This window comes from Orbicella faveolata, unplaced genomic scaffold (assembly GCF_042242905.1).
Source record: "Orbicella faveolata isolate gen_17 unplaced genomic scaffold, um_ofav_v1 contig_1, whole genome shotgun sequence".
Taxonomy (NCBI): Eukaryota; Metazoa; Cnidaria; class Anthozoa; order Scleractinia; family Merulinidae; genus Orbicella; species Orbicella faveolata.
Window position 1 is genome coordinate 7856093 of NW_028301536.1, and position 19940 is coordinate 7876032.

At 37.2% G+C, this 19940-nt stretch overlaps 1 protein-coding gene across 1 annotated transcript; it reads left to right on the top strand.

Moving 5' to 3' along the window:
• Window positions 1–27: 27 nt before the first annotated feature.
• LOC110052741 (pleckstrin homology domain-containing family A member 1-like) lies at window positions 28–18633 on the top strand. The gene is made up of 11 exons (XM_020758907.2): window positions 28–399; window positions 2777–2836; window positions 2992–3043; window positions 3281–3369; window positions 4148–4309; window positions 7855–7980; window positions 13091–13159; window positions 13538–13599; window positions 14238–14301; window positions 15087–15167; window positions 16578–18633. The coding sequence occupies exons 1-11, from the start codon at window positions 262–264 to the stop codon at window positions 16641–16643; spliced, it is 969 nt and encodes a 322-aa protein (XP_020614566.2). The 5' UTR covers window positions 28–261; the 3' UTR covers window positions 16644–18633.
• The last annotated feature ends 1307 nt before the right edge of the window (window positions 18634–19940 follow it).

The following is a 19940-nucleotide window of genomic DNA, read 5'->3' on the forward strand; positions in this document are numbered from 1 at the left end:
AGCATCTGGCGAACGAATGTTTCCGAAGAAAACCGAAACTAGACTCGGAGAATTTATTTACTTACAAAGGTGCAAGAACGGATATCGAACTGTATTTCAGTTCGCGTAGTGTGCAGTTTCTCTCTGCAGATAAATCAGCAAACTAACTTTGTTATGGTTCACGGACGTGACTGTTTGTAGTTTAGAGGTTTTCGCTCGACAGTTTAGTGAACAGTTTCTAGCACTTTCCCGCGCCTGCCGTCACGCAGGTTGGTAGGCATCATGCCTCTTCGAGATTCAGAAGGAAGATTTTGTGGAACGCTCAATCGCAAAGAAGTGGATGGTCACTGGGATCGTTACTACTTTGTTCTGGACGAGGACAAATGTTTACTGCGATACTTTTCTCCCTTCAATGCTAAGGTGAGCCAAGACTCTGCTAAGATTTGTCTTTCTTCAATTTACTATGCAAAACTTCAAGATCAACAAGACAAATAGTAATCTTACCTAATTAGCACATTTTAAAATGTATATGCATCGGCACTTCCGTCTTCTTGATGGAAAGATATTTTCCTTTCGTATTAGGTTATGCAATTTTTACAGCGAAAATTCGAACAGAACGTTTCTATTTATCGGTAGCCATTGACATGTATGAACGAAACAGGCTGTTTATTTTAGAAACAGGAAATAACTTGACGGGACACCATAAATGATAAGCTTAATATTATTGCCACTCGAGACTAGGTTGAATTGTGTATTCTCAGTACAAATGATCACTGCTATGGAAGCGATAGAATAAACAACTAAATTCAGAATTCTGAAAGTTCTAATTTGAAACTGCATGCAGGATTCTGCACTTATACTAATTAGTTAATCCACTTTGACAGTTCTGTACCGGAAATTCTGTACCACTGTTCTGATAAGTTTATTACAGCTGAGCTTCTTTAGCTGAAGTCTCTTAGCAATGGTTGCCTTGTGTAGTGACTTAAAACTTGTTTTGTTCTGTAAGTTGAAGTTCCAGCATCAGACAACATACAAATTGCTTTGTGAATACCATAATAATAATACATGCAGTTACTTTATTGTTAAATGTTTTATTTGTTGTTTTTGTTTAAAAACGTTTGAAACCACACTGCATTTGTTATGTGTGATTTAATTTAGGTAATTAAACATTTTAGTTTTGAGACAATTGGAAACTAATTAAGTTGTCAAAACAATGTCAATTTGAACTATTGATTGGTAAGATAAGGTACAGTAACCTTTGTAATGGTTAGCACTCCAGGCCCAGTTGTTCAAAAGCTGATATGTCATCAACAGCAGACATGATACCATTGTGTATCAACATCCCGATCAGTGCTCAGTGGATCAATACTCAATCGACATACTTGATGAACACTTAATTGACATCTTGATTGACACTCGATCAACACTCGATCAACAGTCGGTCAATAGTCGGCCAAGTGTCGAACAACTCATATGCGTTGATCGAAAATTAGGCGATTCTTGACTGACTGTCGACCGAGATGTTGATTGAATGTCGATCAATTGTCAAACAAGGTATTGATGGAGTGTTGTTCGAGTATCGATCAAGGGTTGACTGATCAAGGGCCGATCAAGGGTCAATCAAGGGATGATTGAGGGTATTGATCAAGGGTATCGATTGACACTGGACCATGGATGCCTTTAGTACACGTGATCCAAAATACTCCCTGTCGCAGCTGTTCAATTTTACAACACTGAAACAAGGACAAGTTTCAATTTCTGTGGGACACTTGGTCCTATACAGACTACCAACATTTACATTAACATTAAAATGACAACCAGTACATTTTTACTGATGTTAAACTTACATTAGCATTAAAACTGTTTGCTTTGAAGTTATCATCATTTGTGAAGTACCATTTGTTGAACATTATGACATTACTTGCAAAAGATTTCAGACATTAAAATTTCGGATGTTTTAATTTGGATGTTTAAATTTATTTAGTTATTTATTATTATTTTAAATTTTATTTTATTGTTTTTTTTTAGATTTTGGAGACTGTGATAAAACATAGCTAAAGTAAATTCATGCCTAAAAAACACGAATCAGACTGAAAAAACATCTGTGAAAATGATAGTTTTACTGCATCCACGAGGTTTTAGAGATATACAGTGGAGAAATTAATGCAAATCGTATCAAGCCGTTACATGTCTCAACCAGAGTTCACCTCATAAAGGAAACTAAGAGCTTTGGAGCTACTTAAAAAAATTTTATACTGTACTGCAAAAAAAATTTGGATGCTGAAAATTTTGGCATGCAACAATTTTGGACGGTGTGGTTTCCGGACACTTTTTTTGTCCAAAAATAAAATTGTCCAAAATTTTTTGGAACTAATGTAGTGGACTTAAATAATCACTCAAGCATTTCTGGATCTTGAGTAAATATATTAAATGTTCACTGTAAATTGAACCTGAGAGAGAGAACCTTTTTCCCATGAATCACTTTATGCAACAGATTGTCAGAACTCCTCATACACTCCCATCATGGACCACATGTGTGTAAAGTTCTGTTAAAGAGATGGGGCAATAGCTGTGATGATCCTTGGTGTTAGTCAGGGGTGCACTCTGCGGTGTTCCCCTCTATCTGAGCTGATCTGACACTAATTGAAATAATCACAACCATTTTAGGAAGCATGTACATGACATGCTTAAGTATGCTGTGTTGCTGAAAGAAGTTCTGAGCCATCGATTGGCCATGCAGATCTACAGGTGCATGTGATTTGCATATGATTTTGTTCTCTCTGGTCTTTCGTCACAGGAAGAATACTTGGATTGGGATGCTTATGAAGGTGAAATTAACATCAGGCTCATAACCAAGGTTTGACATCTTTGCTCATTTCATATTAGGTCACTAACAGATATTTAAAAGCAAAGTAAATTCAGCTGATTGTTGCATCTATGGTCTAACTATATTCTGTATTAAATCATGTTCAAATGTCTCATGATCTGTTTTGTTTTGTTTTTCAATACTAGATTGAGGACAAATCAAAAACTGAGGACAAATCAAAGTATGATGGATCTATAGGTATGTGTAAATGTGTTTTCTAGTGTAATAACAAAAATCAAATTCAATGTTTGCTGCCTTCTAAACCTAATGAAGTCAAAGTAAATATAGAGAGAGAATTGAACTCTCATTCATTTATGTCACAATTTTTCTTTTTCTCCCAAACTGTCAGTATTGATTTAAAAGTCCCGCAATAGAATAGACATAACCAGTAAACTAATTAAACTCACACCAGTTCCATTCTCTCTATTTTAATAGAGATTCAAACATGTAATGAGAGATTTTATGTACGGGCAGACACAAGAGAGGGTACTGAAGAATGGATAAGAACACTACGCAAAGCTGCTGTAAGTATCACAAAGTAAAGCTGCCACATGTTAGCCCAAGCATAATGCCAAGTTGATCTGGCAAAGTTTCCAATACCTGGATAGGTCTCACTATACCTGATGAAGGCTTTGACTATAACCATAGGCAGTGGATGTAGTACAGCCGATAGTTAGCCCTCTGTAAATAACAAAAATAATTATAACAAATAGACTGGTCTCTAGGTGATATGGATCATGCCTACTAAAGTCATCCGTGGTCGAGTGTTGATCAATACCCTCAATCGACCCTCGCTTAGTTCCTTGCCCCCGAGTGGGGGATAGGGCTGGCAATCGACCCTCAATTGATCCTTAATCATCACTCGATCAATACTCAATCAACATTCCATTGATACATCAGCTGGCACTCGATTGACATTTCGGTCAACAGTCATTTGAGAGGCAACTAATTTTTGATTGATGCATATGAGTCGGTCAACGCTCAGTGGACTGTTGGCTGACTGTTGGTCAAGTGTCAATAGAGATGTTGATCAAGTGTTGATTTGGTGTCGACTGAGTATCGAGTGTGATGTTGATTGAGTGTTGATGAAGATGTTGGTTGAGTGTTGATTGCGGGTCGATCAAGGGTATCGATCAATCCTTAACTGCGGATGCCTTTGGGACGTGATTCTAGTAGACATTTCATGTTAAATTTTAAAGAGTGACGTAATTTCTCTAGAGTTGATTTTGTGTTCAACTTTAACTGGATTTAGTTTTACTTTTTAGAGTCATTGAAGACCTTACAACGTTTGTTATTTCTCAGGTGAATCCTTCTAAGAGAACGGAAGACTCCATGGTTGGGAAAGATAAATTGGGAAATCATAACACAGAGGCTGATAAAGACAGTGCTCTGGAAAAACCAGAACGTGTTTGCTTTGAAACAAAAATTATTGGAGGAGCAGTGGTCAGGATACCTGTCAGAAAGGTGAGAAATGTTAACATTTAGTATATAGATTTAGCCAAACCAAAATGTGGAAGTTCTGAATAAATTAACCTGGCTTGAGCTTGCAATCCATTCAAAAACCAGTACCTGGGCAGCGGTCAACTTCAATGAGCTCTAAACCCGAGTGAGCTCTAAACCTTAGCCCCTGGTTAAGTCAAGAGATACTGGTCAGCGGGTGCCTTGTTTTGACAGGTGTCAACTGATCATAACATGGATGTCCAATATCAAAGATGTACTATGTAAACCAAAGCTGCATGTCTTGGTTGAACTATTAGCTATAGTATGGCCGTCATGTTGCACAAGGTCATCATCATTGCCATGGGGCACACGCACCCATGATCCATGCCACTAACCATGTTGTCCATAAGAAAAGAGTTGCATGGTCTTCTATTTCTATGCATGCATGTGGTTCTGTTCCTATAGTTATGATGCTCCGCTTGGCAGCCCCTCAGCTGCTGCTGCTGCATTCCTTTACTGTTTTATTGAAGCCCAGCTGCGACCCATTACTTACTTACTCTGTCAACATTGCATTAGTCGATGGGAAGGAAAACAAGTCTTTCGAATATTCTGAGTGGATTGTTAAAGTGCATAATCGCTCAATGAGACATATAATAGTGTATCGACCTCCATATTCTTCGTTACATCCGGTTTCTGCCTCTGTTTTCTTTGATGAATTCTCTCAGTTTTTAGAGAATGTTGTTATGTGCCCCGAGGTTCTTGTTATCTCTGGAGACTTCAACCTTCATTTAGATGACCTCCGTGACAATGATACCAAGAAATTTATGGATTTACTGGAAACGTTCAGTCTTTCGCAACACGTATCTGGCCCAACCCATCTATCGGGTCATACCTTGGATCTAATTATTACTCGTTCGTCAGATGATGTTGTTCTTGCTTCTCCTAAAGCCACTTTTCCCATCTCTGATCATTTTATTATTCAGTGCCCTATTGGTTTCCTGCGACCAGCTTTATCTTGCAAAGAACTGACTTTTCGTAAACTCAAAAATATTGATATTGCCGAATTCTCAGCTGATATTGCCTCTTCTATGCTTTGTGCAAGCGTACACTGGGACAACATTGATGCCCTCTCCGACTGCTTTAACACGACCCTTAATGACATTTTGGACAAGCATGCCCCGCTTAAGACAAGGATTATAAAAAATCGTCCAAAGATCCCGTGGTTTAATGATGACATTAAACAACTCAAGCGTAAACGTCGTCGCCTTGAAAAGAAAGCCTTGAAAACTGACCTCCCTGGAGACTGGAATAATTACCATAGAGTTCGTAATCAGTACTCTGCATCTCTTAAATCTGCACGTGTGAATTATTACTCAAACCTAATTGATCAGTGTGCGGGTGACTCTCGCAAGCTATTTCTTGTGGTTAATTCTTTGTCCAGGGAGCCACTTGAGATGGCTCTTCCAGAGCACGATGATCCCACTAAGCTTGCAAACGAATTTGGCACCTTTTTCCTCAAAAAAGTTGAAACCATAAAGGAAAATCTTGACAAGTTTCAAGTTCAAGTGCCTCGACTTGTTCCTGTCACTCTGAAGGAGAATCTGGAGAATTTTTCTTCATTATCCATAGGAGAAGTGTGTAAGATTGTTCGAGAATCCTCTAATGCCTCTTGTCAATTGGATCCTCTTCCTACATGGCTCGTGAAGTCCTGTCTTGATGTATTAGCGCCCTCTATCACTGAGATGGTTAATCTCTCTCTTCTCAGTGGTTCCGTTCCAGAAAATTGGAGAACCGCTGTTGTCATCCCTCTATTGAAAAAACCTGGACTTGATTTGGTCTACAAGAATTTCCGTCCAGTCAGTAATCTTCCATTCATTTCCAAGGTAGTGGAAAAGGCTGCACTTCAACAACTTCTCGCCCATTGTGAGAAAAATGCCCCTCTTCCTAAATTCCAGTCCGGCTTCCGTAAGTATCACTCGACAGAGACTGCTCTATTGAAGGTTCAAAACGACATCTTAATGAGTATGGATAATAAGCAAGTGACACTTCTCGTACTTCTGGACCTAAGTGCTGCTTTTGATACCATTGAACATTGCATTCTTCTCAATATTTTGCAACAGGATTTTGGAGTCGTCGGAACTGCTTTAAATTGGTTCGACTCATTTCTGTTTGGTCGCAAACAACGTATACTTGTCGGTGATAAGACTTCTGACGACTTCAATCTGAACTGTGGAGTCCCCCAGGGCAGTTGTATGGGCCCTATTTTATTTACTCTCTACGTCTCCCGTCTCTTTAACATTATTTCACAGCACCTCCCTTCCGTCCATGATTATGCTGACAACACCCAGATTTACCTTTCCTTCCGACCTTGTTCTATCCATTCGGAATTTAACGCTGTCTCTGTCATTGAAAAGTGCATCGCTGATGTCCGCTCTTGGTTTATTGGTAATCGTCTAATGATCAATGACGCGAAAACTGAATTTCTAATTATTGGCTCCCGTCAACAACTTGAAAAAACATCTATTGATTCTATTATCATTGGCGACACTGTCATTAAACCGTTAGAAAGCGTCCGGAACCTTGGGGCCTGGTTTGATGCTCATATGCGAATGAATGTTCACATTGGCAAGATTTGTAGCAAGGCTTTTCGCGGACTATACAACATAAGACAGATCAGAAAATTCCTTACCGCGCAATCCACAAAGACACTGATCCACACCTTTGTATCTTCGCACCTTGATTACTGCAATGCACTTCTATTTGGTCTACCTAAATACCAGATTGATCGTTTACAGAAAGTTCAGAATGCCGCGGCTAGAGTGATTTTTCGGATTGCGAAATTTGATCATATCACACCCGCTCTTATCGACTTACATTGGCTCCCAGTATCGTTTAGAGTTCAGTTTAAATTGCTTCTTCTTGTTTACAAGGCACTACACAACCAAAGTCCTTCCTACATAAATGATCTTTTATCCCTGAAACCAGCTACTAATTACGCTCTTCGTTCGTCTGCAAAATCTCTTCTGGTTGTTCCAAAAGTCAACTGCTCTACACTTGGGGATCGGGCCTTTGCTCATGCTGCACCTGTTTTATGGAACTCGCTGCCATTAACTATAAGAACAAGTAGCAGCCTTGCCATTTTCAAAAAGCAACTGAAAACATTTCTTTTTAAGAAAGCTTTTGACTTGTGGAAATAGTTTTAAAGTTTAGCATAGTTGTTGTAATAGTTTTAAAGTTTAGTGATTTCCATTTATTCATTTATTCTAACTTAATGTAAAGCGCTTTTGAGTATGTTTGTCTAGTTCTAGCGCTATACAAGTCTATTATTATTATTATTATTATTATGTACAGACCAATTAAAGTAGGAGAGTTAGAACAAAGTAATATTACAGTGAACATAGTTGAAGTAAAGTTGTTCATTGTTCAAGGAAGAATTATTTTTTATCTCTGGGTTCAGATTTGTTTCATCCACAAGTTTTACATCATTTTTGTCCCTTACTTCAGCTGAGTACTGCTATTTAACAAAATTAATTCAAAGCTGAGTCTCTGTCTTTAATTCTCTGATGTAGATGACAGACTCAGACTGTGATGGTGGAAGTTATTCCAGTGATTCACTCATACGATCAGGTTCTGCTGGTACCACCAGTACTATTAAACTAATTAAGCAAGGATACTTGATGAAAAAGGGAGCAGTGGTGAGTAGAATAGGTTAACTTACAATAGGTTTATTTTTTGGTACATTATTTTTTTTTTACAAAATTAAGTAATAGCTAATACAAGCCTGAAAATATCAGCTGGTCATCAGACATATGTCCAATAAATCTCAGGTTTTCCCTGCAAAAGCTTGGCCTGGTTGGACACTGTGACTATGCATGTCTGATATGTACATTGAAAAAAAATTTCATCAGGAGTTTGTAGCCCAAATTGTTGTCTCATGTTTCATTTGCACAGTTGGGTACACCTACACCAGCAAAATCTGAGACTAAGACAGGTCATCACCATGTTTCCTTTTGTTGGTCACTGATCTCTAGTGAGATTTTTGCTACACCAAAGCTAATTCATGATAAGAAGGGTAAGGCCTCACACATGATGTTTGTGTACGATTGCATAACAAAAACGGTCTCACGCTAGATTTCTTATTATTTCTCGTCATTCAGCCAGTGGTCGTAAAACTTCACAGAATTAAACTTCCATCTATGTGCACCCCAAAAAGCGAAATTTTCTGTCTGAAAGAGATTTATTAGAAGAACAATAACAAAATTCCGAGAACAGGTTAGGCAAGAATTGCCGTTTTTCCCCCATTTTTTGACCAAAACGGAAAGTGCATTATTTATTATATGGCTGTGTCTCACAAGGACTGGGAACTACCGAATTCACGAATTTGATTGGCTGAAATAGATTTTCCCAGCTAGACCGGCATCTAGATTGGTTTCATTTTGCATTTAAAAGTAGCAAACTTAAATACAAAAATGTTCACCGTTTTCTTTTGTTTTCTTCTCAATCATTTATGGAAGTACCAAAAAGCCTGATGACAAAAAAAAAGTAAAGAGGACGGGCAAATTTTGGCAGGTTTAAGTTAAGCTCATCTCCGTTTGCAAGCGAAATGTCAGCAAACCAGTTACATTACAGGAATTAAAGTTTTCTTCTTTGCCATATAATAAACATCTTATTAACTGAGCTAAGTCAGTCTATATGGGAGATTCTTGACCTCGGTCGTGTGTACAGACCTTACTGCATTCGGTCTGTACTCACGACCTCGGTCAAGATTCTCCCATACAGACCTCCTGCTCGGTTAATAAGAGCATATAATTTTTAACTTCTGAGTGTGAACAATTCAATTCAAGAAGGTGTCTCCAAAGTGCACCTAAATTTTGCTTTAAAATGGTGGGATTCTTTCATTTGTGATTGTATCTGTCAAAAAAATATGATTAAAAAACTAGCGTGAGACCACGTTTTTAATTTAAAAACTGTCATTTTATCGCGCCTTTGTTCGCACATTTCGAGCTCTTTTCCTTTTTTGCCTTTCGCGCAAATTTTGCATTTTGCCAATCGCACCTCCGGCATCGCGCATTTTTTTTGCCTTGCAGGCCCGCGCTATTTTTGCCATTTTGTCGTTTTGCTAATTTTGCCTTCTGGGCGCTTTTGCCGCTTGAGCGCTGGCAAACAACACTGTAATAAAGGCTGGAGTACGCAAGCAGTGCAAAGTACTGACAAAAAGCCAAAGCGAGCACCTTATGATACTTTTAGTGATGCTATTTTCGCAGGCGAATGCTCAGTTGAGATTGAACATTATCCTCGCCGATCCTTCCGCAAAGTTGGCAAACAACACCGTAATAAAGGTCAACCAAGACATCGATGTTTTGTTTTGTTTTCTCTTCATGCGGAAACCTTTCAATCCCAGTCTAACTTGACTCGTCCATCCATTTCCTTATTTGGACATAATTTGGGCTTGTTGTAAATAACAAAATGGCCGCGATTAACACGAAATGGACAAGAAGATGCAGGGAACTTGCTTGCTTAGTGCGTGTAAAAAGAAAGAGATGATTCGTTCTGTCATTTTCTCAAGATCGCCGGGCTGGACAAAAATTGGACAAACATGTGTTTATTTAAGAATAACATAAAAAGATCTATAATAGACAAAGGTAGCAGCAGTGGCAAAATACCCCTTTTATAAAATATGCTTTTGATACTTATTGCTTCGTTGATTTTTTCATAAGATATTTCGAGTTGTTTCAAGTTTAATAATTATCATCAGTTAGTTGATAAATGTCAAATTAGGGATCTATAATTTCAAGCATTTTTTTTTTTTGCTTTTCTATAGCCTCCTTCGTCACTTGTTTTGTACCAAAAAAATAGTAATATTAGGCGATTTATAGTGTATATTGTAATAGGTGATGGAAGCAATAAAGTTGAAAGTTGAAAAGTTGAAAAAGTTTTATCGTTTCCAAATCCTTGATAAGCACTCTGATAGCGATATATAGCGTAACTTACTATCATGTGGCGTTCTCTTATAGTTTGCGTTCTGGAGAACGCTTTTCTGCATTTTGATGATTCAAAAGAGCTCCTTTAACAATAATTTGCACCGCTTTGCCTTGCGAAACCTGTATTATGATCAAGGAAGCTTACATTCGGAATTGAACCAACTCAGTTTGCTGGACTCAAAATAAAGGCAAAATACGCAAAAAGCCAAAAGGGTGCGATTTCTTTTGCTGGCAGGAAAGGCAAAAGCAAAAACCACCAAAAGGAGTAACGTGCACGATTTTGGCAAAAAGCAAAATTTGCCAAAAAGGCAAAAGTGGCAAATCGTGCCTGCAATGGGCGCGATAAGAGTAACGCAAAATACAGCCCGATATGTTACGCTACTTGTGAAGATTAGAATGGAGAGTATGTGTGATTTTGACTCCTTACAAGAAAGGCACAAGCACTTTTGAGACATAGCTAAGATGGAAGGAAACTACATGAAAATCGCTACAAGATGGTGCTCATTTGAAGAGAAAAAAATTAATAACCTGTAAATTACAGCATTTCTAAAACAAATTTCGTCCGATTTTTGCTAATTTTGATTTGTACACCAACATCGTGCATGAGGCCATAAGACGCAACTTTTGGCAAAGTTTTAAAAAATTGTATGCATAGGTTTCAGAGGCACCTTGAATTTTAAAATGTTTTCCAAAAAAATAAAAATGATTTGGCTATAACGAAACCAGACAGGTTTGATTTTCCTCAAAAAACTAAGTGAACACTATTTTACATAGGTTCAATAGACCGTTTTTGATATATTAAAATTCAGCTTTGCAGTGAGGCTTAGAGGACGCAAACAAAGGAAATTGAATGACCATGTTTATTCATTTGTTTTGTTTGTGTCCTCTAGCAACCCTCCAAGTTAACTTTTTTCCTTAGTGGCCATTTGGCCACTGACTGTTCAGGTTTGGTCGTCAGTGAAAAATTTTAGTTGCCAAAATATATGCATAAATTAATAATTAATAATAAATAATAATCTTATTATTATCTAACCGTATTATTAATAACATTTTCCTTGAACCACCAAGTAAATTGAAGTCCCGTTCAGTGAAAGAACTACCTAATGTTGATTCAAATATGCTTTTATTGGAATGATTGATGATCAAATGAAAATGAAAATTAAAAAAAAGTTGCTTCACAAAACACAGAAATATTTGTGTATATCATTTATAATTCACACAACAGGAGCAGTGCAAACGACACAGATTATACCAAGTTAAAATAAGATAGCCTCATTCGCAGCTGAATGGCAGAAAGTTTTCCAGTGTTTATCAAGGCGGCATCAAATTCTTGATGAGACCATAAAGTGAACACTATTTTTACCTTATCGCTTATGATCTTTTTTAAATGTTCAACCTCGTTTTCTGCCTGAATAAGCAAACAATATAAAGCTTCATCTGAAAATTAAAGACTGTATTGAAATGGACAGAAAAGTTCACACTCAAATTGTTTGTTGTTTTGAATTTAATATGCGAACCGCGGAACGCGAATACTCAACGCGAAAATACTTTGACAAGTTTTAGGGCAATCACTAAGACAGATATTTTTTATTGATGAAATCTTTGACAATTTAAAAATAAACCCAGGTTCGTTCACACAAGTGAAATTTATTTACAAATGCGAGCCGCTTTTCATCACAGTTTTTTTTATTTATGGAATCCCCCATGCTTGTGTTATCAAGTTTGCTGTAAAGTATTTTCGTGTCCACTGAAACAAAATATGTTTCTCAAATACATCTGGATGTTTCTCAAATATATTGTGGATCCTGTCACCGTTGAGCTTTCCAAGCCTTTGCAATTCCTCTTCTTTTCGATGGCAAATGACCGGATTGTGTGCATTGTCTCACGCTTCCAAGTAAAATTGTCACGTGCCAAAGTTCAGTCGAGTGGAACGAATTTCGTCGCGTCCCAAGCTAAACTGAGTGCAATTCCTTGATCTTTTTTTACCATGTAACATTTCATTTTATTCAGTCTCCATTTCTGTTGGTTAAAATCCCACAACAACTAGCTTTGCAAAGTGAATTCTTAATGCTCAGAACGTTTTTCTTTTCGCTCCGCATGATAGTCCGCTCAAGCTCCTGACGCATAGGTCACGTTAATTTTAGTCGCTGAGCTGGCGACTTGCATTCTAATTTAGTTGCCATGGTGACTAAAATGGTTGCAACTTGGAGGGTTGTCTAGGCCTCACTATCAAGCTGAATTTTAATATATCAAAAGTAGTCTATTGGGTCTGATTCTCCTCCTGATTCTCAAGAAACAAAGTGAACGATATTTTATGCAGTTTCAATTTTTAAATCATCTGAGGTCCAATTAAGATACATGTATGTGTCAATAGATCTCTCTCTCAAATTTAACTGCTACAGACTTAACTTTTTTGTCTGACTAAACAGGCTCCTTGTCTGGTAAAATTTGGTTCTGGCCTGACAAATGAACTGCCTATAGGCAAAAATTATTTGCAGCCTTGTAATTGAATTAACGCAGTAATGCTTTGAACTCGTCTGACAAGTCGGTGCTAAAATTTTAATTATAATGATGTCAGTCTAACACACTATGTTGCTCATCGTGGTGCTCTCTTCTATTTGGAATTTACAGACAGACAGATCTTTTGACATCACCATCTGAGATTTGGATTTTCCATCATATTAATAAAAATCTAGTAAGAGGATGACAGTATACAACAATAAGGCCTTTTTGAGCAAACCTATGCACTTTACTTTAATTAACTCCTTGGGTTACATTTGAATATGGACTTGCTGCTAATGTTGTAAAAACATTTTCCTTTCAGGTCAGGAACTGGAAAAAAAGATACTTCAGGCTGGACAGTTTAAGACTTGCATATTATGAAAATGATACTGTAAGTTTTAAGATTTTATGAAATGTGTCATTAATAACCTTTTAGCCTAATTATTTAGATTGCTTATACCTTCAATACAGTCACTTACTATCGTGCATTAATTACTTGGAAGTGATTAATTTTGAGTGGCCTACAGTCATCTTTACCACAATTAGGCAGAAACATTTTTATTTTGATAACAACATAATGATGACAAAATAACATTACTGACAAAGTTTAAGATGAAAGACTTCAGATAAAATGTTAGAAAACCTGTTGCAATTTTAATGTCAAATGATCTGGCCATGGAGTAATGTCTACTAGGTGACTCACATTTAGGCAGTGCAAGCTAAAAGGATCGAGCCTATAATTATATTGTAAGATTAATTTTTTAAACAGGATAAGGAACCTATCAAAGCGATTCTTACATCAGAAATTACAGCTGTGAAGCCAAATTGTAGGTAAGAATACATAGTGATTACCATATATCCCCAAGTTAAGTATCAGGACTTGCTAATATTATTGTGTAATATAGCTATCAAGTTATTCAGCACTGAATACCTTGATGACATGTTTGTATACAACCTTGTCGTCACTGACAAAATTTAGAGACACAAGTTACCTATGACTGTCACTGTAACAAAGCAATTCATAACTATTAGTGAGACTATTTTTTTTTTCGGAGAGATGCAATCTGAAGACATCCAGTTACTTTAAACATGTAGAATTAAACATAGAAAGTCTGCATACAAGCCAAGTAGCATCTCAGGTCAGAGCTTATCCCAGTTTCTGTAGCACGAAGTGACTAGGAGAATTTGTACTCCCGTCCTGGATGGGATGCCAGTCAATCGCAAGGTTACCCCCAGCATAAAGTTCACTGGTACCCATTTGTACACATGGGTAGAGAGAGGCACTGCGAGAGTTAAGTGTCTTGCCCAAGAACACAACACAATTTGTCCCCAGCCAGTGCTCAAACCCGAACTGCTCAACCTGGAGACGAGTACACTAACCATGAGGCCACCACGCCTCCCACTAGAAGTATATGCAGAAAGTTACTTTGTTAACAATTACAAACATGAAAAAATTGTATTCATTTCAGTGTGGATAGCACTAGGAAACATCTGTTTGAGGTGGTAACGCAGTCTCGAACATTTTTTATTCAGGTAAATCACCGTTTTGTTTTATTAATATTGATTTCAGCAGAGCCTGGGTTGGAGATTCTGGCCCATCACCTTTCTCCCTCTCCACGCACATCTTCACGCGTTCAGTGATGTGACACAGTCATGTTTTCGGTCCCAATACCTTTGAGACGTGTAAGAGCTGATTTGCACTTTTCTGGGATCTAGCATTCCCAGCCGCATTTCACAAGTATTTCAACTTCATTAACAGCAGGAAGCCTCCTTTTAAATTTTTATCATTATTTTTCTTTTGAAGGAGTTCAGCTGCTCTGAATAGGAATGGAGTATAAGAAAAGAATATGATGGTGCTAGGGTTTTTCCAACTAAAATGTTGTGACAAAAATAATACATGATGTAATGTAATAAGTGTAAGGTGGTGTCATTCCAGATAACTAACACAAGACTGGTTTTGCTTCTGAAAAAATTCTCCCCTGCCTCTAACCTGTTCTAGGCTCTCGGTTGTTGGGGACAAGTGAAAAAAGAGGCGAGTGAAGGAAAAATGAGGGGGCACTGAGGCAAGGAAGGAAACAGCCCCTCCTTGTCCCAGTTCTCCCCCATTTTTTCTCTTGCTCCTGCTCTTTGCTCCTGAACTACCCAGAGCCTGGAACAGGCTACCTAATGCTTCATGCTCTCCTTTCAAAACTTTGCTTTTCAAAATCCCTCTCCCCTGCAGAATCTGAAATGGCCTTGACCCTTTCAGTGGAATGGATATTTCTAGAACTGCACCTAACATCTCTGCTATTAGTTTAAATTCTTGTGTCATTATCCAGGGAGAAACAGAAGAAGAAATGCAATCTTGGATTCGTGCTATTGCCAGTGTATCTCCCAGAGGAAGATCTTCAAGTGAACCGGTTTGTTGACATACTAATATTACGACTAACTTTACAGTACTTACACTATGGACAATTCACCGAACTCCTTGCGCCAGCTGAGTGGCCAGCACATATAAATAAGACCTCCACATTCATTCTCCATTGACTCTTGTCTTGTACTGCAGCACACACCTCACTCCAGGACTGCCACCCTACTCTGGACCTCTCCTTTTCGCTGTACGCTGCCACATTGTTCATGGCTGACCTCTCTTTCTCTTACCCTCTGTGGCATTGGCAATTACTACATGTGTTAATTGAAGGTTTTCGTACAAAAAGGGCATATATAGCTTTTTGGGCCGATTTTTATTTTTTGCTGGATCAAGCTAATTTTTCGCAGACTGACTTGTTTTGACATGAAAAGCATCGTTACGTAATTGTTTTTGTTGATTTGCACTTCATTTTCAAGAAATAACGTATGCAAAAAAACTCAGTTTTCCAAGATAAGATAGATAATAGATAAAACTTTATTTAAGTGTCAAATGTATTTAGCACTATTAAATGTGCTAATTGGGGACATTGTAAATAAATAAACAAATATTTCAAATATAACATAAACTATTAAGAATCCCAACTGGATGGAGGCTGACCAGTTGACTATTTACACAACAAGGTCAAGGAGTTGAACTCGGGGCTACCGAGAACAAATCCAGATAGCGGTAGGGTGGAGGATTTGAACCAGGGACCTCCAGATTTCAAATCTAGCGCCCTAAACCACTCGGCCACACCGCCTCCACAGAACAAATCCAGATAGCGGTAAGAGCCGCATCTTTTGGAGTGAATCCCTTGAAGGTGGATTTTGATGCAACGTGAACTTAAACAGTTACTTTTAGCAGCTTCGACAGCATGTTTCTTTTTTTAAATATGTTTTTATTTTTGAAAGAAGTAGAGAAATAGACCAGAAAAAAAAATCGACCGACCTCATATTGAACCAGTGTCATGACAAAACAAACTCAAACCCAGCCCATTCAGCGCCTTATTTGCTTGCGCTAACGAAGCAACAGTAAGAGAATAGCGTAATTACATGAATAATAAAACTTGCATTGGTTCGAACAACTAGCAGCAAATGCCACGCTTTGGTGACTTCATCGTTTAGCAAAACAAAAGGTTTCTTTTGTTTTTTGTTTAACAAAAGATCTCCAAAAGATACCCTTGGAAAACTGAGTTTTTTGCACACATTATTTCTTGAAAATGAAGCGCAAATCAACAAAAACAGTTTCGGAACAATGCTTTTCATGTCAAAACAAGTCAGTCTGCCAAAAATTAGCTCGATCCTGCAAAAAAATTGAAATCAGCCCAAAAAGATATATACACCCTTTTTGCACGAAAGCCTTCAATTAATAGTTAATAAATTTTTCGAAACCATTATATTTTTTTGGTTGCCTCCTGTAGGATTCTAAAAGAAGTCAGGAATTGCTAAAGGCAAACTTTCAGTATGCAGAAACCACCACTCTTTAATAGCAGATTTAAGTTAGTGTAGCCAGGTCACACTTTTTTATGTGTTTATGTTCAACAAAAGTAGTGTGACCTAGTCTAAAATCACGCTGTTAGTAATCTTTCAGGACCAACAGGATGCCACCAGGTTACTATCAGCTGGATTTTGTCCGAGTTGTTCACTATCACAAAACCCCAAACATATAAGGATTGGGCAATATATTGGTGCTCATACTTGAAGTAGAAGACCATCAGTTTCCTCATCATTTTGTGCACAAACACACTGAAATAAATCACACATGTAAACCAACAAAATCAAATTATCAATTTGGCATTTTTATGGTGCAAATCAAAAGCCGGAGCACTAATGAATTATTTGTACATGTATCACCATCGAAAAGGAAGGACAATAGACTCAAAAGAAGGATAAGGAAGGTGATTGAAATTCAGTGCTCCCCAACCCTCAATTGAGACTGAGGTTTTGAATTTCCAGTCCTGGCATTTTTCATGTGACTTCAGTCATCAAAGACCATGTGACACTTTTCGTTATTTACTTGAGAAAGACAAGTGCTGTGACAGCTCCAAAAGTTTTTCAGTGGTGATTTTGGTTCTACAATAAGCAACTCTATCTTAGTATGATTTCAACAGAATTGGGAAGCAACAGTTTAGCTCGTTTAGAACATTGTGTCAAGGAAACCAAACAGATGTGAGGTAAATAAACCAGAAGCCCTAAATGGTAATAATTTATGCCAGTGGTTTGATCTATCATCTGATTGGCCGTGACTCAATAAACATGTTAAAGTCACATACAAGGATTCAAGCATTTTGGATTTGCACAGGAGCAAATAAAATTGTTTCCTAAGATAGGTGCATTAAGAGGTTCAGTTGTACATGTAACTACATAAGTTATAATAAAAATGCTCAGGAAAAATATTTTAGTTTTGTAGAAATTTCTATTTTTAATAAGGGATTAGTGTAAAAAAAATACAAATTTCAGTTGCAAAAAACTGCATTCTACTAGTATGCAAACAAGGCATAGGTATATCCATTGCCATTTCAAACCTATGTTTACTTAGTGAGATGGAAACAAACTTTTTGGAGGTTTCCAAGATGTTTTATGCAAAAATGTGAAAAAAATTACAAATTGTAAGCTCTTTCTAAAAATGGCAAACTTGCAAAATTCCAGAGAATTGCTGGAGTTTATGTATGTATTTAATTGTTTCCAACACTTAGATTTTGATGAGTTGTTATAACCACTGTTTATCACTTGATGCTACAGTCATGGTTTCCAAAATCTGCCCAATCATTGGTGATTGGTTTTGAATCACCTTAACATATTGACCAGCTTCACAGACAGATAAAGCATCTTAGAAAACCACAAAAATTACTAATTTCTAGTATGTGAACATCTTAGCCCTTAATACATGTAAAGTGATGGCAGCTCTTGCAGGTTGTGTTAACATGTATATCTACATGTATTTATACCATGCCATAGAAAATAAAGCCAATCAGAATGCAGGAAAGCTGTTAAATATTTAAAGGTATTACGACCAACTTTCCCATCATGTGCCACGCATATGTTGCATTGACTGTGTTGGCCATTGTATTTTCTAGGGCATGGTATAAAATAGTTATGCAATGCTCACTTGTTGGTATACCATGGAATAGGCCACAAGTCACTTGTATTTTCTTGACCGTATACACACTCGCCTAGAGTTGTGTGTACACTGAGAAAATGCAAGTGACTCGTGTGATATACCATTCGAAAGTGTTGCATAACTAGTATATATATATGTACTTAAGGGTCTTTACAAGAATTATCAGTCATAAGAATATTGTGACAGAAGTGAAAATTCACCATCCTTCCTGTTCTCTAAACTGGCATAGTTCCCCAATAGATGGCGAAGTATTGTAAATGTGAAATGTTTGTAGGGGCCGACCAGAACATTATTTTTTAACGAGATGTAACGTTTTTTGCAAAGTGCTGTAAATAAATTATTTTGCATACTTTTAATACCAAGGTCCAAATTTAGGTAGCGGGTCATCAAACATTTACAGGAATGCTGAGCTGCCTTTGTCATGTGATTAATTTGTACAAATGTTTTATGCAAATTAAGTTAGTAATGGTAATGGACTAAGTGGAATCCAATTCGGTTTGTAATCATACCAGTGATTAACAAAATTGGATGACCGCAAAGCGGGAGTCTGATTTGTTAATCACGAGTATGATAACAGACTGAATTCGATGAAACGATGTCCTGTTACCAATTAATCAAAACTATGACAAAATTCAAGAAACGAACAAACCATCGATTGAGTGCTGAATGATTTTTAAACGTCATTATGAATGCTGAAAAACCCAGCAGGTTACTCCACTAAGTGCACAGCAACAGCGTGTGAAAAATGACGCGTACTGTCCAATTACAAGCATAACACGTACACCCGTCCAATTAATGCCCAAATCGGGCTGCTGATAGCCAATCACACTCGAGAATTTTGTTATAGTTTTGATGAAAAAAATAATTGTTTTGGTACTGTTATCCACTAGATTATAACAAAGACCTGCAAACAAAACCATAATACTGGAGTGCTCTGTCTAGCAAAACTAATTCTGATAGCTTGTTAAATTTGGTGAGAAAAATACTTACGTGTATAAGTAAAGGTTTTTAAAAACAATTCGAAGTAAAAACCATGGGTAAAAGAGCGTGACGTTTCAACCGAACTTCAGTCATTATTGAGCTTAAAAGTAGAGGTAAAAATTTTTGCATAAGTATAAATATAAAGCAAAGAAGTAAAAGTATGTAAAGTATGAAAATGTAAAAAAGGGGTGTTCAGAACAATAAAATGCATGCAAGAATAACATAATTAACAATGATTAAAAACTTTTGCACAAATTGAGTCTGACTGTACATTGAGACTTGGTCTCAGCTCATTAATAAAAAACATTTGATTAATGAGACAGTCAAACTTGTTCTTGCACTTTTTTGAGAGACCAAGTTTCAATGAAAGTTTTACTCTGAAAGTTTTGCCACAAAGCAGTCTTCTTATCTACGGCTGAAAATCTCGTCAGATGAAAACTCTCTTTGAAACAGGTTGAGATTACACTAATTTATAGCTTGTAGAGGAGTTTTAATCAGACTGAGAGGATTTTCAGCTGCAGACAAAACTACTAGTGCATTGCATTGTCATTTCAAATATGTGAAGAAAACACATATATTCATTTGGGAAAGGGTTAAATCTGTTTAATTTATGATTGAGACTTAGTGAACTCGTTCTCTGAAATGAAAGAGGCTCATTCTTGAAGTCAATGGCACTGCTTTC